We start from the raw sequence: 24,060 nt of genomic DNA, 5'->3' as shown, positions 1-24,060 counted from the left end.
GTCATTCATTGAGGAGAGGTCGGAGAAGTCTGATTTTGGCACGCTGAATCTGTGGTGCAGAAACGCGGCCAGGACCAAGAGCAGAACCCACCGCGCGCGCCCTGCCAGGAGGACCCCCTGGCAGGGCGCGCGCGAGCCCACTAGCGGGAGCTCGGCGCGGCGCCGCGCGCCTCCGGAAGCCGCGCGCGCAGGCGCAGTGTGGCGGCGGGCGCCCCCTGGCGGGCGGCGGCGCGCAAGGACCGCCCCCAGCTTGGCGCCGCCGCCGCCGCCGCCCGCCTCAGCCCAACATGGCGATGCACAACAAGGCGGCCCCGCCGCAGATCCCGGACACCCGGCGGGAGTTGGCAGAGCTCGTGAAGCGGAAGCAAGAGCTGGCGGTGAGGGCTAGCACCAGGGGCACCCGGGTGGGGGCCCCGCGCCTGCCCCCGCCTGCAGGACCCGGCCCCGCCGCGCCGGGCCGTTCGTTACTCCGCGGGCGCCGCACAGCGGCCAGGAGTCCGGTGGCCTGAGGACGGCTGCGCGGTGCGCGGCCCGCCGGCGCCTCGGCTTCCCCGCTCTGCGGATCCGGAGCCGGGAAGCCGGGAAGCCGGGGCTGGGGGCGGGGCGCGGAGCCCGGGAGGGGGAGGGGAACTAGGCCGGCGGGGGCGTGGAGGAAGGATGGCGGCCAGCGGGTGGGGGCTGCCTTGCGGGAGCCCCCGAGCGGCGAGTGTCCGTGAGCTCTGCGGGGTGGGCGAGGGCGGGTGGGTCCATGGTCTTTGAGGGGTTGGGGGCGGGCGTGTCTGCAGGCTGTAGGAGACTGGTTGGGGCTTGCGGGTGGGCTTTGGGGGGGTGGGGTAGGAGACGGGTGTGGGAGGGGGACCCACACATCCAGTCTGGCGTTTGGAGGGTGGCGGGGCGCGTGTCCTTTTGGGGACTAGGAATAGATACGTTGGATGGGGTTTTTGATGGGCAGGGATGTGATGTGTTTGGGGAACATCTTAGAAGGTGACAGACGAGGGGAGCGGACTCAGTCTAGGGAATTAGGAATTGTGACAGGCACCCGGGGCCCCGTGCACCCTGGTGGCTAAGCCCTCCCTCCCCTTTCGTTTTGGCTTGGGCACCGGGAGGCCCATCTCACCTGAAGCTGCCCTTCCAGGTTTCCATAGCAACCGGCAGCCCAGTGCAGGCGGCCTTTCGGAGCCTGCGGGGGGAGCGAGTTGGCGCTGGGAGGCTGCTTAGCTTTCCCTCTGCCGGTAGCAATATCTTTTATGCGTGGGAGTGGAGACTGCTCACGTTGTGTGAGCAGTTCAGTGGACACTGCTTCCTCTGCGGAGGTTCTTGACAGCTGGGTTTCCACGAAGCCTCTGAGTATATGCAGACTTTTGCATAGGTGTACATTTTTCTGGGGACAGGTTCTCTCTATTGCATTTTATTCTTAAGGGGCTCCAACAGGTCAGGTGTAGACTGTCTTAGTCTGAAACAGCCTGCCCCTGCCCATGTCATCACTCTCTCCACAAGGCTGGCTCAGTGTAGTTGAATTTGAGTTTATAAGTCTGGTATCAAGATTTCAGTTTGGTCAGACTTAATGCTTGCGTGTAAAAGACATTAACCCTTTCCTTGTTTTTCATCTCTCAGGAAACACTGGCAAACTTGGAGAGACAGATCTATGCTTTTGAAGGAAGCTACCTGGAAGACACTCAGATGTATGGCAACATTATTCGTGGCTGGGATCGCTATCTGACCAACCAAAAGTGAGTATCAAAAGCCTGTAGTGTTTGTGTTGTGCCCTAGTAATATTTATGTTTAGGACTATGTTATGTTCTTGGTAGTGGCTTTGCAGGGAGACAGTAGTAAAGTGGGGTGGACAGAGGTCTGCACTTGAGCTTGGACTCTGGCTCAGCCACTGCCTCACTGAATAACCCTGGACAAATCTTATATCTGTATAGTAGAGGAAATCCAGCCAATAGCACAGAGTTGTGTGAGGCTTAAATGAAATACAGCGTGTAATATCCTACACACTAGCACTCCTATCAGTGTTTTCCACATTTTAATCAGTCATAAGTTCCAGCCTCACAGGATTTGCCATACCTGTGTGCCAGCTGTACCGCGGTTTATTTAATAATATTATTCTTGAAACCTTTTTAAATTTTTTGAAAATTTTCAAATCTAGAGAAAAAATGAGTTTGTGATCTCGTGATACCTTTCACCAGCATTCACCTGTTGTTTACTTGTTGCTACATTTGCTTTCCTCTTTCTTTCTATAATACATATTAACCCACACCCCTATATCTACGCTTAAAAATGTTTTTTTTAATTTGAAATAATTATAGATATATAGGAAGTTGCAAAAACAGTACAGAGAGGTCCCATGTACCCTTTAGCCAGGTTTCCCCAATGGTTGGGTTTTATGTAACTATATAGTACAATAGCAAATAGGAAATTGACATTGGTTCAATGTGTGCATGTACATGTGGGTAGATTCCTGTAACCACCACTGCAATCAAGATACAGAACTGTTCCATCACCACAAAGATCTCCCTCATGCTACCACTTTGTAGTTATATCTCCCCTTTCTCCCATATATATTTTTGGCTAGACCATTTAAAAGTTAAAAGCAGGTATCATGACACGTTGCCCCAAATTATGTCAGTGGGTTCCTCCTAAGAAGAACATCTCTCTTACGTAACCAACAGTGATCATGCCTGGAAAATTGCACTACAGTAATGGTATTATCTAATACACAGTCTTTATTTGTATTTCCCTGATTGTCCCCAGAATGCATTGCTACCTTGTTTTTGAACCAGTTAGTGTTCGTGCATTGCATTTGGTTGTTATATCTCTCTAGGAGCCTCCCACCCTTTTTGGTGGTGAGGTTGTTGTTTATGACATTGTCTTGTAGAATGTCTCAGTTCCAGGTTTTTCTTATTGTGACTGCATGAGAGATCCTTTAAACATTTTTGGCAAAAGTGTTGCATTAGTGATTTGTGTACCTCTCTTTGCTTACCTCTGTTTTATCAGGCGGCATGTGACAGATGGCCCCATTATTGGTGCTGCTGAGTTTGATCATATGATTTCACCATTGTAAAAGTTCTTTTTTTTCTCTTTGTAATTAACAAGTAATTTCAGAGGTCACACTTTTTAGACAGTGTGAATATACTGCTCCTCCCAATTTTTGTCACTGGTTTTAGTATCCATTGCTGATTCTTAACCTGAATTAGTTATTATAATGGAGGTTGCAAAATGATGATTCTGATTTTACCGTTCCTTTTACATTTATTACTGGCATTCTGAAAGAAGCATCTTCCCTTTTTATCTTCTTTCCCTTTCATTCTTTCTTGCTCTCTTTAGAATTACTGTAGATGCATGGATTAAAAAAAAGTGTATTGGGATCTAGTACTGTCATTTTGTAAAGGTTTACTTTATTTTTTAGTATAAATTAATTTATTGAAATCCATACAAAGAAGCGCACAAATCATAAATGGACAGCTCACTGATTTTTCACAATGCTGACACACCCATCATTATTTTTTTTGATGCTTAGTTTGTCCCAAACATGGCCAGGAGGAGCCTCCTTAGGCTGATTCCTCTGTCCTTCTGACATGACGCTGTTGTCTGAGCACTTGGTTGCTTTGTCACCTTGTCTTTTTCTTGTCCCAGACCTGGTATCAGTCATTTCTCTGAGGAACCCTGGTTCTTTCTGTACATTTTTTAAATTAAGATTATTTAACAGATACTTCTTAGCACGCGTCTGTGCTAGATGTTTTTAATAATAGACATTAAAATAAATAACATATTACATGAAAACGATTGTCAATCTAAAGCCAAAGTAATCTCGTGTGTCACAGTGGACCACATACCATACACTGGAAAGCAGTGCTGTCTGCATAGGCATTCAGCGTGAAGGTCATTTTGGTCAATCCAAGTGGTGTGGAGGCATTTCTCTATGGAACTTGGTATTTAAAAAAGCAGAGTTCCTCACCTTTGTCCTAGGGTGTCCTCAGCTTGAGCCACAGACAAAATTTGGTGTTTATAATGAGTTTCTTGTGTGTGTTTTAGAAACTCCAATAGCAAAAACGATAGAAGGAACCGGAAGTTTAAGGAAGCAGAGCGGCTCTTCAGTAAATCTTCAGTTACTTCAGCAGCTGTAAGTGAGGCGGGGGGATCTTTCTATGGTGCGTTGTTAAGGAAGACCTCAGTGAAATTTCTGTGAGTTTTCTCTTTCCTGTCTGTCTGTGGGTTAGTTGTCTCGTTTCTTTCTGTCTGTATGAGTGGTCTCCTGAGGTCTGTGATAATTTTTCTAGTAACTGGTGGTTTTTTCTTTTAGGCAGTAAGTGCATTGGCAGGAGTTCAGGACCAGCTCATTGAAAAGAGTAAGTTTATTTTTTTACTTTCTCATCAGTTTATCTTTAAGCTACCATTGCTCCTGTATTTAACTCCTGTCCAACTGTATATCTGAAGACTGCATCTCCTGTTCTTGCCTCTTCTTTCTAGAAATTAGGAACCCTTTTGGGTTTCCTTAATCATGTCTTTCTTTGGGGGAAGAAACTACCGTGTCCTTCCTGCCTTTTCAGTCACATGAGAGTTGACTTCAGCTGTTCAAAGACGCAAAGATATGTCTTTACTCCTTTTAAGTCTTTTGTTCTTTAGCTTTTTTTTTAAATTAAAAAAAAAAATTTTTTTTTTTTTTTTTTTTTTTGGCCACCTTGGGTCTTTGTTGCTGCACACAGGCTTTCTCTAGTTGAGGCAAGTGGGGGTTACTCTTAGGGGTTGTGGTGCGTGGGCTTCTCATTGCAGTGGCTCCTCTTGTTGCAGAGCACAGGCTCTAGGCATGCGGGCTTCAGTAGTTGTGGCACGTGAGCTCAGTAGTTGTGGCTGGTGGACTCTAGAGCACAGTCTCAGTAGTTGTGGTGCAGAGGCTTCGTTGCTCCACGGCATGTGGGATCTTCCCAGACCAGGGATTGAACCTGTGTCCCCTGCATTGGCAGACGGATGCTTAACCACTGTGCCACCAGGGAAGTCCCATACTCCTGTTAAGTCTTAGGGAATTTTTTTTAAATTAAAAAAACCTTTTATCATGGAAAATTTCAGACATATCTAATAAGTCCCCATGCACCCAATTTAATAATTCTTAGGAAATTCTGATCCTATGAACAGAATGTACCTGTGTGCTCTTAAATTTAAAATGGAATTAACACAACATTGTAAGACAACTATACCCCAATAAAAACAGAAAATTAAAAAAATAAATAAATAAATAAAATGGAGAGCAGGTAGTATTTACTTTGTAGAGAAATTATATCATTTTCTGTATTTAAGACATACAGTCTAACTCATTTCTTTCTTTTTTTTTTAATTTTATTTTTTGGCTGCATTGGGTCTTCATTGCTGCGCTTGGGCTTTCTCTAGCTGCGGCGAGTGGGGGCTACTTTGCGTTGCGGTGCTTGGGCTTCTCATTGTGATGGCTTCTCTTGTTGCAGACCATAGGCTCTAGGCACATGGGCTTCAGTAGTTGCAGCATGCGGGCTCAGGGCTCAGTTGTTGTGGCTTGCAGGCTCTAGAGCGCAGGCTCAGTAGTTGTGGCACACAGGTTTAGTTGCTCTGTGACATGTGAGATCTTCCTGGACCAGGGATTGAACCTGTGTCCCCTGCATTGGCAGACAGATTCTTAACCACTGCGCTACCAGGGAAGTCCCTAACTCCTTTCTAATTTCTGGTGATGGAACTTAGAGCTGTAGGTTTATCTTTTTGCGTCAGACTCTGTGTAACTGTATTGGATGCTCTCTCTGTGGGTCGGGTCACTCAAATGCTTTTTGTGTTGTGGCTGGGTACTTTCATATGGTGTATCCTGTCATGGGATCCAGTTCTTTTGTTTGCATTAGGGCAGTGGTTTAAGGAAAAGGGATTTTGGTAGTTTGGAGATTGGAACTACTCAGTGACTTCAGTTATTATCTCTAAGTACAGATTTCTGAGTTTTTAGCCCTATCCCTAACTCCTTTCCTGAGCTTCAGTCGTGCATTTCTAGAAAATGCCTTCTAGATATTTCCGCTCCGATACTCAGACTCAAATACTTTGTCTAAAACTGAGCTGTTCTCTTTCCTTCAAAATGTGTCTGCCCAGTTGTTTTATTACAGTATTTCTATTCTCCCTCCTTCAAAACTTTGTAGGCAGCTTTGACTCCTTTCTGCCAACCTAATCAGTTGGACCAAGTCCTTTTGATTTTTTCTTTCACTATGACTGTCAGTTAAATCTTATTTCTTCTCAGTTAATACCACTTATAGAATGTAGAGCCATTTCATCTGCTTTGTGGAGTAACAAGATGGGTTAAGGAACACACTGGACCTCACTCCTGTGAGCTGAGATGGAATGATGTCTGACTCCTCAGTTTTCACAAGAGCCTATTATCCTGCCACAGGCCTAGCAGATAGCTTAGTATATGACTCTATACCTAATTACCCACATGGAAGGGGTGTGCCTAGGTCAGGAGGTTCCTAAAGCCTCTGCTTTCAGCAGCTTGACTTGAGACAAATATTTATGTATTGAAGATTTTCTGAAGCAGTGGAGGCCATCCTTTCCCCTAAGGTCTTCCTCCTGGTTTGAGCACCATCTCAGGAATACATCATGTTGGTATTCTTTTGTGGTCCCTATGAAGTTGCATTTGCTCAGTTACATTTTGGTCCTGTAAAATGTGTCACACCATTATCATAACAGGATGTTGCAAACGTTTATTATCATTACTGATTATTATCCCCTGTAGGAATAGTTGTTTTCCCTGAACAACTAGTTGGTTTTTACTGAAAACCTAGTTGACTGTTTCCTTCTTTGTATGGGTGCTAAAATGCTTAAAGACAAATTTGTGACTGATTTAGGACTTCTGAATCCCAGAACTGTACGAGAAAATTCTTTGTTGTTCACTCATTGTGTGGGCTGCATGTTTGTTTCCCCCTAAAATTCGTGTGGTGAGTTCTCACCCCAATGTTATGATATTTGGAGGTGAGCCCTTTGGGAGGTAGATTTAGGTAAGGTCATGAGGGTAGAGCTCGTATGATGGATTAGTGCCTGTGCTAGAAGAGACCAGAGAACTAGTTATCTTTCTCTCCATCATGTGAGGATTCAAGAAGGTGGCCATCTACAAACTAGGAAGTGGGCCTTCATTAGACAACAGATCTGCCAGCATCTTGATCTTGGACCTCCAGCCCCCAGAACTGTGAGAAATAAATGTTCATTGTTTAATTAAAAAAAAAAAAGACAAATTTGTGGTTCCTCTCTAGAAAGCAAGCAGGAATTTATAGTATGCATTTGGGGAATGAATCTTAGTACTACAGCCAGCTTACTTTCTTCTTCTATTCCTTTTTGCTTTACTTATTTTAAATTTATTTGAGTGGATTTCATTCTTTTAATTTATCTGGCTTGGGTTTCGTTGGACTTCATGAAACTGAGGTTTGGTATTTTTTATCAGTTCTGGAAAATTCCCAGATCCTGTGTTTGTTCCATGCTCTCTTTCTTCTCCTGGTACTCTGGTTAAATGTAGGTTAAACCTCATTTCATCCTTTATGTCTTTATCTCTTCTAACTTTTTTGTTTCTGTGCTTCATTATGAGTAATTTTTTGCTGACCTGTCCATTCACTAATTCTCTTTTCAGGTGTCTGATTTCCTGCTGAACCTTTTCTTGATTTTTAAATCTTTTGTTTTTGCATTTTTAATTTCCAGAAATTCTACGTAACTACTTAAAAAATCTGCTATGTGATTTTTCAGTAGCTTTCCTTGCAGTTGTTTTTAAACTTGTCTTTTACTTCTTTAAGTATAGTAAGCATAGTTTTTCTGTAGTCTGTATTTAATTTCAGTTTCTGAAGTCTTTAAGGACCTCTTTCTGTTTGTTGTTTCTGCTGTTGTATCACTTATGAAGTCTGATTTCCCTGTGTGCTTGTTGGTTGTCTTTGACTGTGTGCTGCTCACTATAGTTAAAACTATTTGTAGAATAATTTGATGGCTAGGATGAACGTCCTGTCTTCCAGAGAAGACCTGTGTTTCCTTCTGCTAGGGCTGCTCGGACCAAGTTCAAGGCTTGAGGGTCCCCAGAAGAGCCAAACTTTAATTCCAGGAGAGGAATGGTCTACTTTACCTTTCACTCTTTTTTCCTTTGTGCAGCATCTCTTCCTTGTCTCAGAATTTTCGTGTAACAGATCTTGTGGAATGATTCCTGTGTTTTGATCTTTGGTGGCAACGAAGGAAACATCCTTTTGTCTTAAAATTTGTTCTTGTGTATTCTGAGATCTGAGGATTTTAGAGTTTTGCACTTTTGGCATTTATTTTCAAACTGTTCAGAAATTTTCCTCAAAAATGCACTGCTTTTGCTATTTTTGGCTTAGGTACCTACACTAGAATGAGAATGGATTAGCATGGTCCCAGAGGGGAATTTTATGCTAATTAGTGAAGCATTGTATATTCTGTAACAAGAATAAAGAAAAAAACAAAACAGGCAGGTTTTATCCAGTTTCCTGTAAAGGATCAGCAGTCTCTCCTGTTTGTTTTACTGGGCTTTGAAGCTTTCATCAAAGCAAAGCCCTCCAGCATCTACCTCACTGCACAGGTAAGTGAACGGCTGCATGAGCATTGTTCTTCGTGCCTTCCTTCCCGCCTTTAAACGTTCTGTGCTAGTCAGAAGTCACTGCCTTGGCACTATTCAGTAGCTAGCCCTTTACGTAGAGCGTCCCATTTGTAGGTTTATTTAACTTAAAATCTGACAGTATTTTCTCTAAGAATGGGTTGCTCAGTTTTATGTCAGTGAGAGGCAAACTCGTGTGTCTTTTCATGGTGGCAGCATCAATCAGTCGACTGCCTTGCTGCTGCTGTATCTTGAGATGTTGTAACCCTGCCCTCTTGCTATCACTTCTCTTCTGCTTCCGTGAGCCAAGGAAGAACATTATTATTACTCTGTGGTCTCACTTTGTATTTGAACAGCGTTTAATCTAGTCTCCCCAGCTCCAGTCCCTCTTATAAACCACTTGTAGCCTAATAATCCTAAAACATGGGTTTGCACAGAGAACTCAATACATATTAATTGTTCGGTATTACTTCCCTTTTCTGCAATTGTGGATGACTTCGTCTTGTTATGTCCTTCTAGCTGCTGTTTTACTGCAGATAATCTTGACTGATTGTTTGGAACTTGGCAAAAACACAAAGATGTTGAGATTTGAACACTTACTGTGTTCTGGATACTAAGCACTTTACGTTATCTCACTTAACCCTTAAAGCTACACCTTGAGGATAGGGAACATGGCCGTAGCCCCAAGTGTCTGTCTAGCCCAGTGTCCGTAAGAGATACTCAACACGTGAGAGAAAGAATTCCTATTTTACAGACGGGGAAACAGGCTCGGAAAGCTTAAGCAGCAAGAGTTCTCTTAACATCCTCTTATATCGTCCCCCTGGGTTAGATTCCCTAGCCTGACGGTTAGGACCCCACTCAGCCTGTCATTCTGTTTCACCTGTCGTGTCTCAAGCTCTCTGTTTAAGAGCTATTGTTTGATTTATTTGTCCCAAATACACCTTGTGTTCTCTCACATCTGCACTTTTGCTTGTGATATTTTTTTGTACTTACTATGGCCTCTTATTTTTCAAGATCCCTTTTAAATCCCACCCCCTCAGTGAAGCTTTTCCTGAATAATCCACTCTTTCTTCTCTGACTCCCATAATACTTAGTACCCATATCAGCCCTTTGGGACAAAGGTTACTGCCTGGACTCTCTATTCATAGGGCTTTGATTTGATTTACACTGCTTTGTGTGTATTTGCACATGTGTGCGTGTACTTGTGTACCCACTTTATAGTATACATGTGTACCATCTCATCCCTCCATTTACTTAGAACTCCCATAGCAGCTGGCCCCAAGTGAGTAAACATTTGGCTTTGCTTCTCAATTTATTTGAGTAGAATTGCAACATAGTCAAAATGTGCTGTATCTAACCTGGCTTTCTTACTTGTTTCCCACCTTTTTAGTTAACCCTTCTCTTCCCTGTGCCCAGCCCCTCCTTGGTTAGTCCTGTGTCCCTTCTGTCATCCTGTCTGTGATCCAAAGCTTTTGTGACTACATGCCCTGTCGTCCTGTTCCCTCCCCAGCCAGTGCTTCCACCATGTGCATTTTCAGAGATGATATTTGTTACCTGAATAAATAGGCTTGGGTATAGGAGAGCAAGGCTGTCCTGACCATACTTCTCCATCTTGGACTCATCTTTTCATATTTCATTAGATTTTTTAACTAGAAAAATAACACGTTCTCTTTACAAGTTAAGCTATTCAGAGCTGAATTTAAAAAAGGTTAATTATTTCCCGAAGTAGCCAACATTCATAGCTAGGTATTATCCTAACACATTTCTGGATGCACGTGCGCGCGCGCACACACACACACAGACACACACACACAGAGCTGGAGTTCTCTAAAAAAAATGTATTTATTTACTTATTTATTTATTTTGGCTGCACTGGGACTCTTAGTTGCAGCATGCAAACTTCTTAGATGCGGCATGCATGCGGGATCTAGTTTTCTGACCAGGGATCAAACCTGGGCCCCCTGCACAGGGAGCCCGGAGTCTTATCCACTGGACCACCAGGGAAGTCCCCAGAGTTCTTTTTTTAATAGAGAAATTGGATTTGTGGATATTGCCTGCTTTTCACTATTATATCACATATAGCCCTGCCAGTGCAATGCATACACTGAGAGGCATTGTAGAGTCGTGATTGAGTATGCACTTTTTAAAAAAATTTTTATTGGAGTATAGTTGATTTACAGTGTTGTTTAGTTTCTGCTGTACAGCAAAGTGAATCAGTTATACATATACATATATGCCCTCTTTTCTTAGATTCTATTTCCATATAGGTCATTACAGAGTATTGAGGAGAATTCCCAGTGCTATACAGCAGGTTCTCATTAGTTATCTATTTTATATACGGTAGTGTGTATATGTCAATCCCAATCTCCCAGTTTATCCCCCCTCCCTACCTTTCCCCTCGGTAACCATAAGTTTGTTTTCTACACCTGTGACTCTATTTCTGTTTTTTAAATAGGTTCACTTGTACCATTTTTTTGGATTCCACATATAAGTGATATCCTATGATATTTGTCTTTTTCTGACTTGGTTCACTCAGTGTGACAGTCTCTAAGTCCATCCGTGTCTCTGCAGATGGCATTGTTTCATTCTTTTTTATGGCTGAGTAATATTCCATTGTATATATGTACCACATCTTCTTTATCCATTCCTCTGTTGATGGACATTTAGGTTGCTTTCATGTCCTGGCTATTGTAAATAGTGCTGCAGTGAACATAAGGGTAAGAGTATGGACTTTGAAATCAAGCTGTTTGGTTTGAATCCCAACTCTACAGCTATGAGCTGTGTGACCTTGGGCAGGTTCCTTAACCTCTCTAGCCCTCAGTTCCTTTCTCTGTAGAATGGATGTCATAACTGTAGAGTTTTTGTGAGGGCTGTGTGTATTCATATATTTAAAGTGTGTACAGCCGTGCCTGGCTTATGGTAAGGACTGTGTCAGCTGTTAGCATCTTGCATTCTTTTTTTTTTTGGCCACACCGCATGGCATGCGGGATCTTAGTTCCCCAACCAGGGATCAAACCCGTGCCGCTTGCAGTGGAAGCGTAGAGTCTTAATCCCTGGACCACCAGGGAAGCCTCTCTTGCATTCTTTTTAAAAGCTGAGAAATACCCCCAAGTCTGGGTGTGCCTCCTCTGTTGATGCATATTCCCATTGTCTCCCTTTTCCCTACCCTCACCTCCACCCCCTGTATTATGTTGAAAATCCTAGAAATCTACCCCTGTTTCCTGTATACATATTTCAGTATATATCACCAAATGATCATTTTTAAATTGTGGTAGGAACACTTAAATATAAGATCTACAGATTTTTAAATGCACAATACGATGTTGTTAACTGTATAGAGTTGCACCGCAGATCTCTAGGACTTAATCATCTTGCATAACCGAAACTTTATACTAATCCAACAGCAACTCCCCACTCTCCGCAGCCGCTGGCAACCACCGTTCTACTCTCTGCTTCTGTGAGTTTGACTGTTATAGATACCTCACAGAAGTGGAATCTGCAGTATTTGTTTTTCTGTGACTGGTTTATTTCACTTAGCATAATGTGCTTCAGGTTCATCCATGTTGTGGCATATGACAGGATCTCCTTTTTGAGGCTGAATAATGTATTCCATTGTTATGTGTATACCACATTTTCTTCATCCGTTCAGCTGTTAATGGACATTTAAGTTGTTTCCACATTTGGGCCCTAGAATAATGCTGCAGTGTACATGGGATTGCAGATATCTCTTCAAGATCCTGATTTCAGGGACTTCCCTGGTGTTCCAGTGGGTAAGACTCCCCGCTCCCAGTGCAGGGGGCCTGGGTTCGTTGCCTGCTTGGGGAACTAAGATCCCACATGCATGCCACAGCTAATAAGATCGCACATGCCTGCGACAAAGATCCCGTGTGCTGCAGCTAAGACCCGGAGCAGCCCAAATAAATAAATATTAAAAAACAAAAACAAAAAACCCTGATTTCAATTCTTTTGGATGAATACCCATAAGTGGGGTTACTGGGTCATGTGGTTGTTACATAAATGATAGGCCCTTTACACTACAGTCGCACTTAAAAAACCCAAAACAGAATATGCATCTCTTTTTAACACTGAATAGTGCAGGCATACTTTGTTTTATTGCAGTTTGCAGATACTGCATTTTTTACAAATTGAATGTTGCGTCAACCCTGCGCTGTCAGGTGATGGTTAGCATTTTTTAGCAATAATATATTTTTAAAATAAGGTATGTACATTTTATTTATTTATTTTTTAAGATTTTTTTTTTATGTGAACCACTTTTTAAAGTCTTTATTGAATTTGTTACAATGTTGCTTCTGTTTTATGTATTGTTTTTTTGGCTGCATGTGGGATCTTAACTCCCTGACCAGGGATTGAACCCACACCCCCTGCTTAGGAAGGCAGAGTCTTAACCACTGGACTGCCAGGGAAGTCCCCGTACATTTTTTTTAGACATAATGCTGTTGCACACTTAACAGACTAAAGTATAGTGTAAACATAACTTTTATATGCACTGGGAAACCAAAAAAATTTGTGTAACTTACATTATTATTACTATTATTTTTAAATTTATTTATTTATTTATTTATTGGCTGTGTTGGGTCTTTGTTGCTGCACACGGGCTTTCTCTAGTTGCAGAGAGCAGGGGCTCCTCATTGCTGTGGCTTCTCTTGTTGCAGAGCACAGGCTCTAGGCATGCAGGCTTCAGTGGTTGCGGCACACAGGCTCAATAGTTGTGGTGCATGGGCTTAGTTGTTCCGAGGCATGTGAGATCTTCCTGGAGCAGGGATCGAACCTGTGTCCCTTGCATTGGCAGGCGGATTCTTAACCACTGCGCCACCTAGGAAGTCCCTAACTACATTATTTTGATATTCACTTTCTTGTGGTGGTCTAGAACCAAATCCACAATATCTCCAAGGTGTGCTTATATTCCATTGCATGGATATACCACATTTTATTTATGCATTCATCAGTTGATGGACATTTGGCTACTGTGAATAATACTTCTGTGAACATTATGACCAGTTTTGTGTGAACATGTTATCATTTCTCTTAGATATGTGTTCAGGAGAGGTGATTTGTTAACTCAATATTTCTCCTTTTGAGGAACTGCCAAATTCTTTTCCAAGGTGGCTGTACAATTTTACATTCCCATCAGCAGCGTTTGAAGTTTCCAGTTTCTCCACATCCTCACCAACACTTGTTATTGTTTATCTTTCCATTATAGCAGCCTGAGTGGGCAGGAACTGCTGTCTTATTGTAGTTTTGATTTGCATTCCCTAATGACGTTGAGCATCTTTTCCTGTGCTTATTGGCCATTTGTATATCTTCTTTTGAGAAATGTCTGTTCAGATCTATTGCTGACGTTTTTAATTTTATTTTTGTCTTTTTATTATTGAGTTTAAGTGTTCTTTATTCTGGATACAACTCTTCATCAGATATATGATTTGCAAATATTTTGTCCCATTCTGTGGATTGTGTTTTTTTTGTTTTGTTTTCTTTTGTTTGCTTTTTTGTTTTGTTTTGTTTTGGGGTAGCATTGGTTTATAATGTTTGATATGTACATTATATATTGACTTCTGTATATACTACAGTGTGCTCACCACCAAAAGTTTAGTTTCCATCCATCACCATATAGTTGACCCCTTTGCCCATTTCACCCGTGCGTCACCCCTGTGGGTTGTTTTTTTACTTTTGGGGTGATATTTGTAGTTCAAGAGTTTTATATAAATGTTATAGTTCATTTTACATATTTTTTTGTTTTGTCATGCTTGCTTTTGTGGTCTTATCTAAGAAACCATTGCCTAATCCAGTGGATTCTAAGAGTTTTATAGCTCCTGCATTTAGGTCTCTGATCCATTTTGAATTAATTTTTGTTTAATACATGATGTGAGATAGGATTCCAACTTCATTCTTTTGCATGTGGATATCCAGTTATCTCAGCACCATTTGTCAAAAGACTATTCTTTTTTCATTGAATGTCTTGCCATCCTTGTTGAAAATCAGTTGACCATAAATGTAAGCATTTATATCTGGACTCAGAATTTTGTTTACTTGACCCATATATCTGTTCTTATGCCAGTACCACGCAGTCTTGGTTGCTGTAGCTTTGTATAGTAAATTTTGAAGTTCTTGTGCTAATTTTTATATGAAATCAGTTTTCCTGAACTTCAGGACAGAATTGGTCAACCAGTATACTTTTTCTAGCTTCATAGTTTTAGAGCTCCCTCTTCTGTTGTTTTCACTAAGTGTTCAAAAATAGGGTGTCATGCTATAAAACTCCTCGAGGAAAACATAGGCAGAACACTCTATGACATCCATCAAAGCAAGATCCTTTTTGACCCACCTCCTAGAATCATGGAAATAAAATCAAGAATAAACGAATGGGACCTCATGAAACTTAAAAGCTTTTGCACAGCAAAAGAAACCATAAACAAGACTAAAAGGCAACCCTCAGAATGGGAAAAAATAATTGCCTATGAAACAACGGACAAAGGATTAACCTCCAAAATATATAAACAGCTCATGAAGCTTAATACCAAAAAAGCAAATAACCCAATCCACAAATGGGCAGAAGACCTAAATAGACATTTCTCCAAAGAAGACATACAGATGGCCAACAAACACATGAAAAGATGCTCAACATCACTCATCATCAGAGAAATGCAAGTCAGAGCCACAATGAGGTATCACCTCACACCAGTCAGAATGGCCATCATCACAAAATCTGGAAACAGCAAATGTTGGAGAGGGTGTGGAGAAAAGGGAACTCTCCTGCACTGTTGGTGGGAATGTAAGTTGGTACAGCCACTATGGAAAACAATTTGGAGGTTCCTTAAAAAACTACAAATAGAACTACCATATGATCCAGTAATCCCACTCCTGGGCATATACCCAAAGAAAACCATAATCCCAAAAGAAACTTGTACCATAATGTTTATTGCAGCACTATTCACAATAGCCAGGACATGGAAGCAACCTAAATGCCCATCAACAAATGAATGGATACAGAAGATGTGGCATATATATACAACGGAATATTACTCAGCTATAAAAAGGGATGAGATGGAGCTATATGTAATGAGGTGGATAGAACTACAATCTGTCATACATAGTGAAGTAAGTCAGGAAGAGAAGGACAAATATTGTATGCTAACTCACATATACGGAATCTAAAAATGGTACTGATGAACTCAGTGACAAGAACAAGGATGCAGATACAGAGAATGGACTGGAGAACTCGAGGTATAGGAGGGGGCGGGGGGTGAAGGGGAAACTGAGATGAAGCGAGAGAGTAGCACAGACATATATATACTGCCAACTGTAAAATAGTCAGTGGGAAGTTGTATAACAAAGGGAGTCCAACTCGAGGATGGAAGATGCCTTAGAGGACTGGGGCGGGGAGGGTGGGGGGGACTCGAGGAGGGGGGAGTCAAGGAAGGGAGGGAATTCGAGGATATGTGTATAAAAACAGAAGATTGAACCTGGTGTACCCCCCAAAAAAAAAAATAGGGTGTCATGATTGCTGAGATCTGCTTCTATTTCTCTCTTCTGCCTTTTTGGGACTACATCTTTCTTTTAGCTCTCGTATCCATGTGCTACTCAATTCGAAATCTCTTCCCAGTACTTTATAATACAAAAAGAAGAAAGCTGGTCCCTGGTTCTGCTGTCCACATAACCCTTTTTGACAGTTTTTAGAAACAGGTAATATATGTACATATTTAGGATTCTGCAACAGTTCAGTAAAGTGAAAGTCTTCTCCTCCTCAATCCTTTTGTATTAAGAGTTTCAAGAAATTCCTTTCAGGAAGAAAAAGTATATGTTTACCAAAATATATGAAGTTTTTCTTAAAAACATATATTTGTGCAAGTGGTTCTTGAACTTGCTTATGTAATATGTCTGAGGGATATTTTAAAATTGGGAAGATGTGTCAGCTGAAGGGTATTGTTACCACTTTTAAAATAATATTCTTAAAGCTTCTTAGAGTAACTTAGGTAATGGGGCTCTTCTCCTCCTGGGCCCCTTTTCCTGATGGAAAGTCAGGATTCCTGTGTGGATTGGGGAAGGAACCAGGCCAGCTGTAGAATGTTTTCTGAAGGTTCTCTCTCACCTCCCAAAGACCTATGTAATGTTTTCAATAATGCTTCTCGTGTAATTATTAGTCCCTTTAGTGTATTCTGTGTTTAAATAACCTTTATGTAGTGAGGTTATCTTGGTTGTATGGTCCAGTCTCCCAGCTCTCCTAGATCCATTGCCTCTGATTACATTGTTTCAGATTATAAGTTTTTCAGGAACTCTGGTAACTTTGATGCTTTGACTGTATGTGTCTTCCCCATCAATTAGAATATATGGTCCTTGAAGGTAGGAAATAGTCTTTTTGTGTGTGTTAGTGCTCAAAAAAATCTTTCCTGACTGATGGACAAAATGCCTGAGGAGTACTGATGATGCTTTGGGGGACTTGTGTTTATTCCCTCTAGGGGAGCCAGGAAGTGGGACGGAAAGTGATACTTCTCCAGACTTCCACAATCAGGAAAACGAGCCCAGCCAGGAGGACCCTGAGGATCTGGATGGATCTGTGCAGGGAGTGAAACCTCAGAAGGCTGCTTCTTCTACTTCCTCAGGGAGTCATCACAGCAGCCATAAAAAACGAAAGAATAAAAACCGGCACAGGTCAGTGGCAGGGACCACCTTTCCCCATCCCCTGTGCACCACCTCCATCCCTACCCGCTTAGAGTCTCCATGACCTTTGCTGAGAAGGGACTTTACTAGAATAAACATTCTTCAGGATTGGTGAGGTCTTTCTGTTGCTGATGGGAAGAAATTCATGTGGTCCAAATGAAACAGGCTAATTGGTGGGCGTTAGAGTAACTCTGAAGGAGGACATCCTTCTCACTGTTTCTAGGTAGAAGAATTCGATTCCATAAAAGTTTTGTTTAATACAGTGAATTTGAAATCCTTTCAGAAGAGTAAAAGGGAAATCGAAATGGAGTCTGTGTACTAGTATTTGGAGAATGCCACTAGTATGTGTTGGGAAGCTGTAAAGTGGGATCAGTCTTTTGCTCCTCATCCTGATCCCTGCCTATTCTTACTCCCTGGAGGGTGGAGAGAACTGACCTGCCTTTTTGCTTTTTAAATACAAGTTTTTTGCTTGCTTATGATTTCTCTGTTTTTATATATCTTTGCAAAATGCTGATTTCAGTATCAGAGGAACACTATAAAGGCTGTAAGATACGAGAGCACCTTGCTACGTAATGTTTGTTCACTGTGTTCTTTTGCAGTGCCTACTGAGATAGGAATCACATCAGTGGACAGAGAGGTCAGGTGTCACCCGGAGGGGATTTTAGCATTCACTCTGCTTGAAGTTTGTGTGGTGACGCAGGGGCCTGTTAGCTGCACTCAGAGAGGGTAATGCATAGTTTCTAGAGGAAGGAGTCTTGCCCTGGCCTCAAACCTTCTTCTGGGAGGTATGAAAACTAGACATCCAGCAGGCTGGCTTTTGTCTTGCTCCTCTTAGACGCCTGTGTGCTGAGGAGATGAAAGGGGCTGTGCAAGGACAGGGCTCCCCTGTCCGCCAGTTTGCTTCTGGGCTGGGTTGTCCCGTAGAACATTCCCTCATGTACCCAGGATGTTACAGTTGTTAGCTTTGTGGACATGGCTCACAGGGACAATATCGAGTTAACTCTAATGGGTTTAAGCCTCCTTGGCATCACCTGCTTCTTTAATTCTTTTAAGAGTTTTTCTTGTCAGTGGTGGTGGTGGTTTTTAGACCCAGGAATAGTATATCCTCCAGATAGTGACTAAGGACTGCAGCTTAACATTTTTCTGCAGGGTAGCAATCACCATGTCAATCTCATAAGTGCAGTAAGAAAGAGCAAAAATTGCATCTCTCTCTCTCTTTTTTTGGGGGGGTCGGGGGTGTGGGGAGGCTAAGGGTACAGGTCACTGTGACAGGACTGATGCTAGCTTATCATAAACAGCAGAGAACCATACTCTTAAAAAAAATTTTTTTTAATTGTCAAAATAAAAAAGGTCATGCTGTGTGTTGCTTTCATTAAGTTTACTCCAATGTCATTTTAAATGGGATAACTATTTTCCTATTTCAGAGTATGTAAGGTAGGGGGTAAATTCCTTGCAAGTTTCTGGGACATTTTTTCCATTCTTGGTACAATAGACTCTCTAGATAGCTATTGTTTATTTTCAGTAATATCTTATTTTCCTTAATGATATGATCAGCTGATAAAAGGGAATTAGACATTGAACTTAACTTTCTTCTTGCAGATTGCTAGTAGATTTCCATATGAGCAGCATTTCCTACCCTTTCCTCTCCTGGCCCTAGGAGCTAACTCCTTCCAGAAAAATACTAGGATTTAAAAAGATCTTTGATGTTAGTTACTGCCTTCATAATGGGGCTTTCTGTTTGGAAAGCAAGACCCTTCTGTCGTTCCCCTGGTTCAGTATCTGGCTGGGTTGCTGGGTTTCTCTGTCGGCCTTAGGGACTTACCTGCCCCAAGGGAGGAGAGGAGCTGATTTGCCCTCTTTCTGGAAAAAACACGTTTAGCATCCTTTTTAGGTTCCTGCCATCTTTAGTCAGGAATTGTGTCTGGCCCAAACTCCTCTCCCCTCATTAATGTCTCAGTGGGTCTGACAGATTGGAGGACTGGGGGGAGCACTTTGTCTACACATGTTTGTAACTTTACTCCCAATACAGTGTTGTCTCTCCTCCTGTGTACCACACCGCATATCGTGAAGGTCAACAGTAAATTATTTCAACGAGAGTCTGAATACCGTCATGTGCAAGGCACCGTTTAGTGATGTGTAAAGCAAAGTGGAAATAAATAGGTACCTTAGCAAAAAGGAATAACTTTGAATTTGTCCTTTTCAAGAATATGAAAATCTATCAGATAATTTTTAGCATTCATAAGTGATCACACGATTCTAAATTCTTATATTTTACGTGATAATCTGAACAATAAGTCCCAGCGTCTTTAAAGGAAAAAGTTGAAATTATAACCTATAGCTGCCCTTACAGATTTTTACTACTATACCAAGCTCTAGAATTCTAGGTAGTTTGTAAGTTTTCATTAAAAACAGTACAGTCCACTCGTTTAATTTTTGAACAAAGTTAAGTTAGGCCGAAAGTTCAGTTTCTGACAGTTCCTGGTTTGTGCACTTACTGTATACTTTTCCCAAATGTCCTAAGTGAAACTATTGCATGAAGGATATTGAAGTTAAGCTTTCTTCTAGCTTCACTCTTGCAAACATTAACTAGGAGGAAATACAGCCGTTTTACATATCGTTTTACCTCCTGTCTGCAGTCTGAAAGGCTCTGGAGCCAGCGAAGGAGCTAGCGTCATGCCCCTGGTTAATGTTTGCTTTGGAGGTCTGCCCAGCCCATGGTCTGTTGGTGGTGATGACCCAAAGTGGCCTTCTCCTCTGGGCCGCTCCCCTCCAGACCCCTACGGCTTGGGTGCTCGTGGATGTCAACCTCCATTTGTTTTAGTAGGGGCACTGCAGATGTCGACATTCCATAATTGTAGCCCTGACGTAAACAGTTAACTGCCCTCGTCAGTTCAGGGGTGGAGTCATATGGCTCTGTGATTTCTGCAATGAAACTCTGATTCGACCCTTGGCTTCTAACATGAATGCTAGAAAAGGAGTACCATGTTTGGACACGTTTAAATATAACCTGAGTTAGAAATTGCAAAATGTTTTTTGTTTTCAAAAATTTATGGTATTTTTATCTTTCATTTTAGTCAAAGTATTACTATGCCGAGTTGTTGGTACTGTCTTCAAAGCACCTTTTGTTATGTGACTAAACCCTTCTTTCTCTATTTCTTCTAATGCCCTGTTTATTTTTCATTACAATTAAATATTTTAAAAGTTCTAACTCTGAATCTGGCAGCTAATAGAAGGTCTGCAGGTATCTAGTTTTCTAATGAAATAACTTTTCTTTTTATAGTCTGTTCTTCTGATTTGAAATCCATTGAGGAAGGGAATCTCCCAACCGCAGAATCTTTGGTGCTTTGATGTTTGAAACTTTGTGGCTTAAGATTCTTAAAACTGATTTTGTGTCTACAAATCTTGCTAGGGTGGCTAATCAACTAATTTATTCAATTAGTATATTAATTTCTATTGCTTTCTTCCTTTCAAATGCTGCCCCTCAGCCCGTCTGGCATGTTTGATTATGACTTTGAGTAAGTTTGATTTGAATTAGTATTTGTGCTGTGTTGTTTAGTATGTAGAAACCAATATGCCTTTTTGAGACCTTTCTAACTCATAGTTTATCTGTTTAATTGTAGGTATGTATATTAGGTTAGGCTGGGAAGTTTTTTTTAAAAACAGAAAAACGTGATGGAGGTAACATTTTATTTAATAACTTAAGCAAAATTAAGTAAACTTCACTTTTATGCATTTTAATTTCTTTTAAAATAGATAACCGTTACTTTAATTCATATTTAAATTGATGTCCTGGCTTTGCTTCATAAGGAGATTAATAGTTTAAGATCTTGATATTTTGCTCTGGAAAGATTTAAAAATTGAAATTTGTTTAATTTCTTCTGTGTTTCATGTCCAGAAATATGAACTCCTAGTCTCTTTCCTGTTCTTAATCACCCTGTCTCAGTGATTATCAGCGATATAGTTGCAGAGCTAACACATTAACGTAGAGCATGCCCTTTTAATCCAAGCTCTTTAACATGTAATTTTGGAATAAATTTTTTTAAATTGTATGGCTTTTATAACTGCTGTAGTATATTTCTTTTTGAGTCATCTAAGTTTACCTTGTGACAAGAGTATCTGCTCATGTTTTTAATAAATACTTGCTTAATAATATCTGGGTAAACAACTAAATATGACATAGTCTAATGAAGAACGTGGATTTTACTTAACCAAATAGTCTTTGTTATAGCTTGTGCCCTATGCAGTAGCTGATTCTTGGACCCTTTTTCTGTAAATTAAAATGCAAATGTCTTTTATCTCTCCTATCACAGGATTGATCTGAAGTTAAACAAAAAACCACGAGCTGTAAGTATCAGCCAGACCATTTCAGAGAAGCTGGTAATTTTTGTAGATGGTTAGAAAAATGTATTTGTCTTCCGAGCTTGAATGTTCCTAATCTGGGGTCACAATTCTCGTTTTAAAGTGTGGAATGCCCTTCTGGATACACTTCAACTTTTAGGTTTGTGTACTTTCTTTATATTTTGAAGACAGCAAGGGTCACACATTTTTACTGAAGAAAAATTCCCTTTGATAAAATAATAAACTGTTAATATTACCCCTCCTCGCCACCCCCCCATGCCTCTGACTGGTGAGTTCTCAGGTCTAATAAGGCGGAATTGACGTTTCCATCCCTTTGTGGACTCAGAAGACAAGCCATTTTCAGATGTGAAATATTACCCATTATATTTGAAATAGAATCTTTGGCTACAGAACAATAGCCTAGCAGAGTTGTTGATGAGAATTTATCGATGTTCAGCTGAGAGTAAGTTGGGGCTTTTGTCTTTCTCTCTTCAGGACTATTAGAAGACTCATTAGTGCAGAAGCGTCCAGGCTATAGAACCCTGCTTCCCTCCTCCGACCTCACAAAGATAAACATCCCTCACCTGACTGCGTGGCCATCCACCTCTGCTTTCCCAGACCCAGTGCCTGTGACTCTGAGTAGTTTGTTCTGAAATGTGGTGACAAACAAGTCATTTCTGTAAGACCACATCGGATCATTTACTTTGTGTCATTTTTTAGTAACAGAACTTCAGGAAGACCCAAGACATGGTTATAGTCCCAGCAAGTTGCTAACTGCATTTCTCCCTTCTCGGAATGAATCTCTCCCCCCAAACTGGCTGGCACCAGCTTCATCTGTGATGTGCATCAAGAAACGTTCTCTGGGTTTGTTTTATGCTGAACATAGAACACAGGTCACATTTCAGAGGGAGGCTGTAAATATGTGGCGTTTTCTTATTTTGTTTGTGTTTTATCATTTTTCTATTATTGTTTTTACCATCTTATTTTCTTTGGGGACTTTTTGTAATGCCATTGTACAGCTCATACCTTCGTGCTGACATATCTGATAATCTGTTTCGTGCAGTTGCCAATATTCTTAACTGAAAATAATCTGGTTTACCATAAATAAAATGGGGACTTGGCTTTTTGTTTTTTTTTGTTTTTTTTTGTTTTTGCAGAGGGAAGGTAAAGAGTGTTTATTTAATAATTACCTATCTTAAATCTTTCTGAGTTGGAAGCAGTTTCGTGTTCAAGGAACAGGAAAAGCTGAAATAAGTAAGTTTAAATCAGTCCTTTTAACAGATATTTGTATTCTTTTGTATAAATAAAATTTCACAGGCTGTGGCTTCTCATGCTTTACTTTTAAACCTGAGATTGTTTTTTCACTTATTTATTCATATCATGCCTTGTGGAAATTTCTCTTTTTCGATCTTTTCTCTCTTTGATGGTATTTGCCTGATTAAATATTGCTCTAAAGATCACTAAGGCAAATGGAAAGGCTCCAGATCATACCCACAGCTGATCACACATGGAGTTCCTGAGCAGAGTGCATGACAGGATTACCGAGAGGCCACGATGCCCAGCAGATGCCCCTTCCTTCTGGGGTGGATGGGCTGAGAAACCTCCTGGTGGTTGCTGCCTGCATCTGGGGCAGTGGCCCTCCACCTCAGCTGCACGTTGGAATCACCTGGGATGCTTAAAAAGTACCGAGGCCTGGGTCTCACCCCTCAAGACTCTGACTCGGGTACAGTCTAGTATTGGGGGTGTTCTTTCAAAGAGCCCCTGGCATTCTGATAAGAAGCCAGGTTGAGAACCACTGCATTGTCCGATTTAAATCTATGTCATGAATCAGTCTAGGGGATAAGCTGTGGGGCCTTGCCTTTCCTTTGACTCTAGTCATAGTCCTTTACTTATGTCCACATCTTTGTTAGAAAAAATATATTCATTTGTGGTAATATTGGTAGAGCTGAAATATGGAGGGCGTCTGTTATCAAAACATGTCTACCTTGTCAGATGTGCAAAAGCTTTCACTCTTGTTCTCAAATAAACTTTTTTTTTTTTTTTTTTTTGAATTCTGTGGCTATTTAGATGTCTTTGCCTATGTCTTTGATAGCAGAACTTCAGGGATTTTTTTAAGGAAGTAGTTTCTTATATATAGATTGTTCCTTAAAAACAAAATAAAACAAGCAAACAAAAACCAAAACAAACTAAACTAAAAACAATGGAAACCAGAAACTTTCTGTATCCTTTTTGTCAGTCTCCTTTCCTGGGAGGGAAAGGTGGGATCCCTGCAGTTTCCTTAGCTCTGAGGACAGCACACAGCAAACTTGAAGATATTTCTGACTCATAGTTTGACATTTGCTAGAGATAGAGTAGGACTACTCTAAAATGTTATTAAAAGCATATCTGTATATGAATACCTCTGTGTGTGTACAATCATGGTTAGAGACATGGCTTGCTTTATACATATTTTCTCTATAAAGTTTAGT

The 24,060-nt window shown here is 41.1% G+C and overlaps 1 protein-coding gene across 9 annotated transcripts; it reads left to right on the top strand.

Annotated features, from left to right (window-relative positions):
• Positions 1-256: 256 nt before the first annotated feature.
• Positions 257-24,060, top strand: MEAF6 (MYST/Esa1 associated factor 6). 9 transcript variants are annotated; one of them, XR_009048759.1, is made up of 8 exons: positions 257-377; positions 1,615-1,730; positions 4,036-4,123; positions 4,304-4,349; positions 17,053-17,245; positions 21,565-21,752; positions 22,088-22,846; positions 23,049-24,058. XR_009048759.1 is itself a non-coding variant. In XM_057705556.1 (7 exons), exons 1-7 carry the CDS (start codon positions 288-290, stop codon positions 22,094-22,096), a joined length of 576 nt encoding a protein of 191 aa, XP_057561539.1. In that variant the 5' UTR covers positions 257-287; the 3' UTR covers positions 22,097-24,057. The 9 variants fall into 9 exon arrangements, 2 of the variants coding, with proteins under 2 accessions (XP_057561539.1, XP_057561548.1); XR_009048766.1 differs by adding an exon at positions 20,875-20,932 and having other exon boundaries at positions 21,565-21,598; positions 22,088-24,058; XR_009048767.1 differs by adding an exon at positions 20,875-20,932 and having other exon boundaries at positions 22,088-24,058.

This window comes from Hippopotamus amphibius, chromosome 1, assembly GCF_030028045.1.
Source record: "Hippopotamus amphibius kiboko isolate mHipAmp2 chromosome 1, mHipAmp2.hap2, whole genome shotgun sequence".
NCBI classification, from domain to species: Eukaryota; Metazoa; Chordata; class Mammalia; order Artiodactyla; family Hippopotamidae; genus Hippopotamus; species Hippopotamus amphibius.
The sequence above is the reverse complement of the archived record's forward strand: the minus strand, read 5'-3'. Positions and strand labels throughout refer to the sequence as shown.

Coding starts and splice junctions, on each gene's coding strand:
- MEAF6 (XM_057705565.1), top strand. CDS start 288: ATGGCGATGCACAACAAGGCGGCCCCGCCGCAGATCCCGGACACCCGG. Junction 1,731..4,035: donor CGCTATCTGACCAACCAAAA/GTGAGTATCAAA, acceptor TGTGTGTTTTAG/AAACTCCAATAGCAAAAACG. Junction 4,124..4,303: donor CTTCAGTTACTTCAGCAGCT/GTAAGTGAGGCG, acceptor TTTTTCTTTTAG/GCAGTAAGTGCATTGGCAGG.